At 65.2% G+C, this 861-nt stretch overlaps 1 protein-coding gene across 4 annotated transcripts in view; it reads right to left on the reverse strand.

Moving 5' to 3' along the window:
• The window catches only part of Cntfr (ciliary neurotrophic factor receptor), a 38,627-nt gene that overhangs the window by 25,999 nt on the left and 11,767 nt on the right, over positions 1 to 861 (reverse strand). Inside the window, exon 1 of one of the 4 annotated variants that reach the window (XM_031377096.1) lies at positions 52 to 244. The exons of the other annotated variants lie outside the window; for them this stretch is intronic. Within the exon in view, the coding sequence (XP_031232956.1) occupies positions 52 to 120 (69 nt within the window). The 5' untranslated portion in view covers positions 121 to 244. Of the gene's footprint in view, positions 1 to 51; positions 245 to 861 lie in introns of those variants that run through there. 4 annotated transcript variants of the gene reach the window in all.

Genomic DNA, 861 nt, shown 5'->3' on the forward strand with positions numbered 1-861 from the left:
GGCGGGGCGGCGGGGTGACAAGTTCTCGGCCCCGCGGCCGCGCGCACTGACCTGGGTCCCCGCGCAGGCGCCCGGCCGATGCTCGGCGCTCCGTGGGTCCGCCCGGCAGCCTGCGGGCATCGGTCCCCCGGGCTTCCCCACCCCCGAGGGGCCGGGCCGGAGCGCCAAGGCAGCGCCGGAGCCAGCGGGCGAGCGAGAGGGCGAGAGGGCGAGCGGGGCGGCGAGCGGGCCGGGAGGGGGAGGCAGCGCGCCGGGAGCCGAGCAAGAGAGCGAGCGAGCGAGCGAGCCGAGGCAGCGAGTGAGGGACGGCATGCAGTGAGGTCATCCTTTGAATCTAATTGTCTGAGTCAGGAGGAGATGTGGCACTTGATGCGGGGGGAGGGGCGGGGAGGGGACCCTCGGCACGGCCGGGGGGTGGCGGGCTCCGCTCCCCCAAACCTGCCGCGTGGATGGGAGGCTCGGAGCTGACCTCTGCTGCCCGGGTACCAGCCAGCCAGCCTGGAGACGCACGTCTCGGTCCCAGCTCTGGGCAACCTTCCTATTCTCTTGGGAGTGATGGGAACCTGCCTAAGCCCAGGTCATCTTTCCACATTTTTTTAGGGAATGGCAGAACCCTCCCCACCCTCCCCGCCACTCCCAGTCATAATTCTGCCCTCAAGGAGGAAGAGTGTACCTGAGCCTTCGCCTGCCTTCCACATTGTCTCTGTGCACTTCAGGAAAATGGGCCTGGGACTTTTCTCCCAAGTTAACTACCTGCACTGGGAATCCGGTGGGATGTAGAATTTTTTTTTTCTTTTTTTCTTTTTTTCGAGACAGGGTTTCTCTGTGTAGCCCTGGCTGTCCTGGAACTCACTCTGTAGA

Source organism: Mastomys coucha, unplaced genomic scaffold, assembly GCF_008632895.1.
Source record: "Mastomys coucha isolate ucsf_1 unplaced genomic scaffold, UCSF_Mcou_1 pScaffold18, whole genome shotgun sequence".
NCBI lineage: Eukaryota > Metazoa > Chordata > Mammalia > Rodentia > Muridae > Mastomys > Mastomys coucha.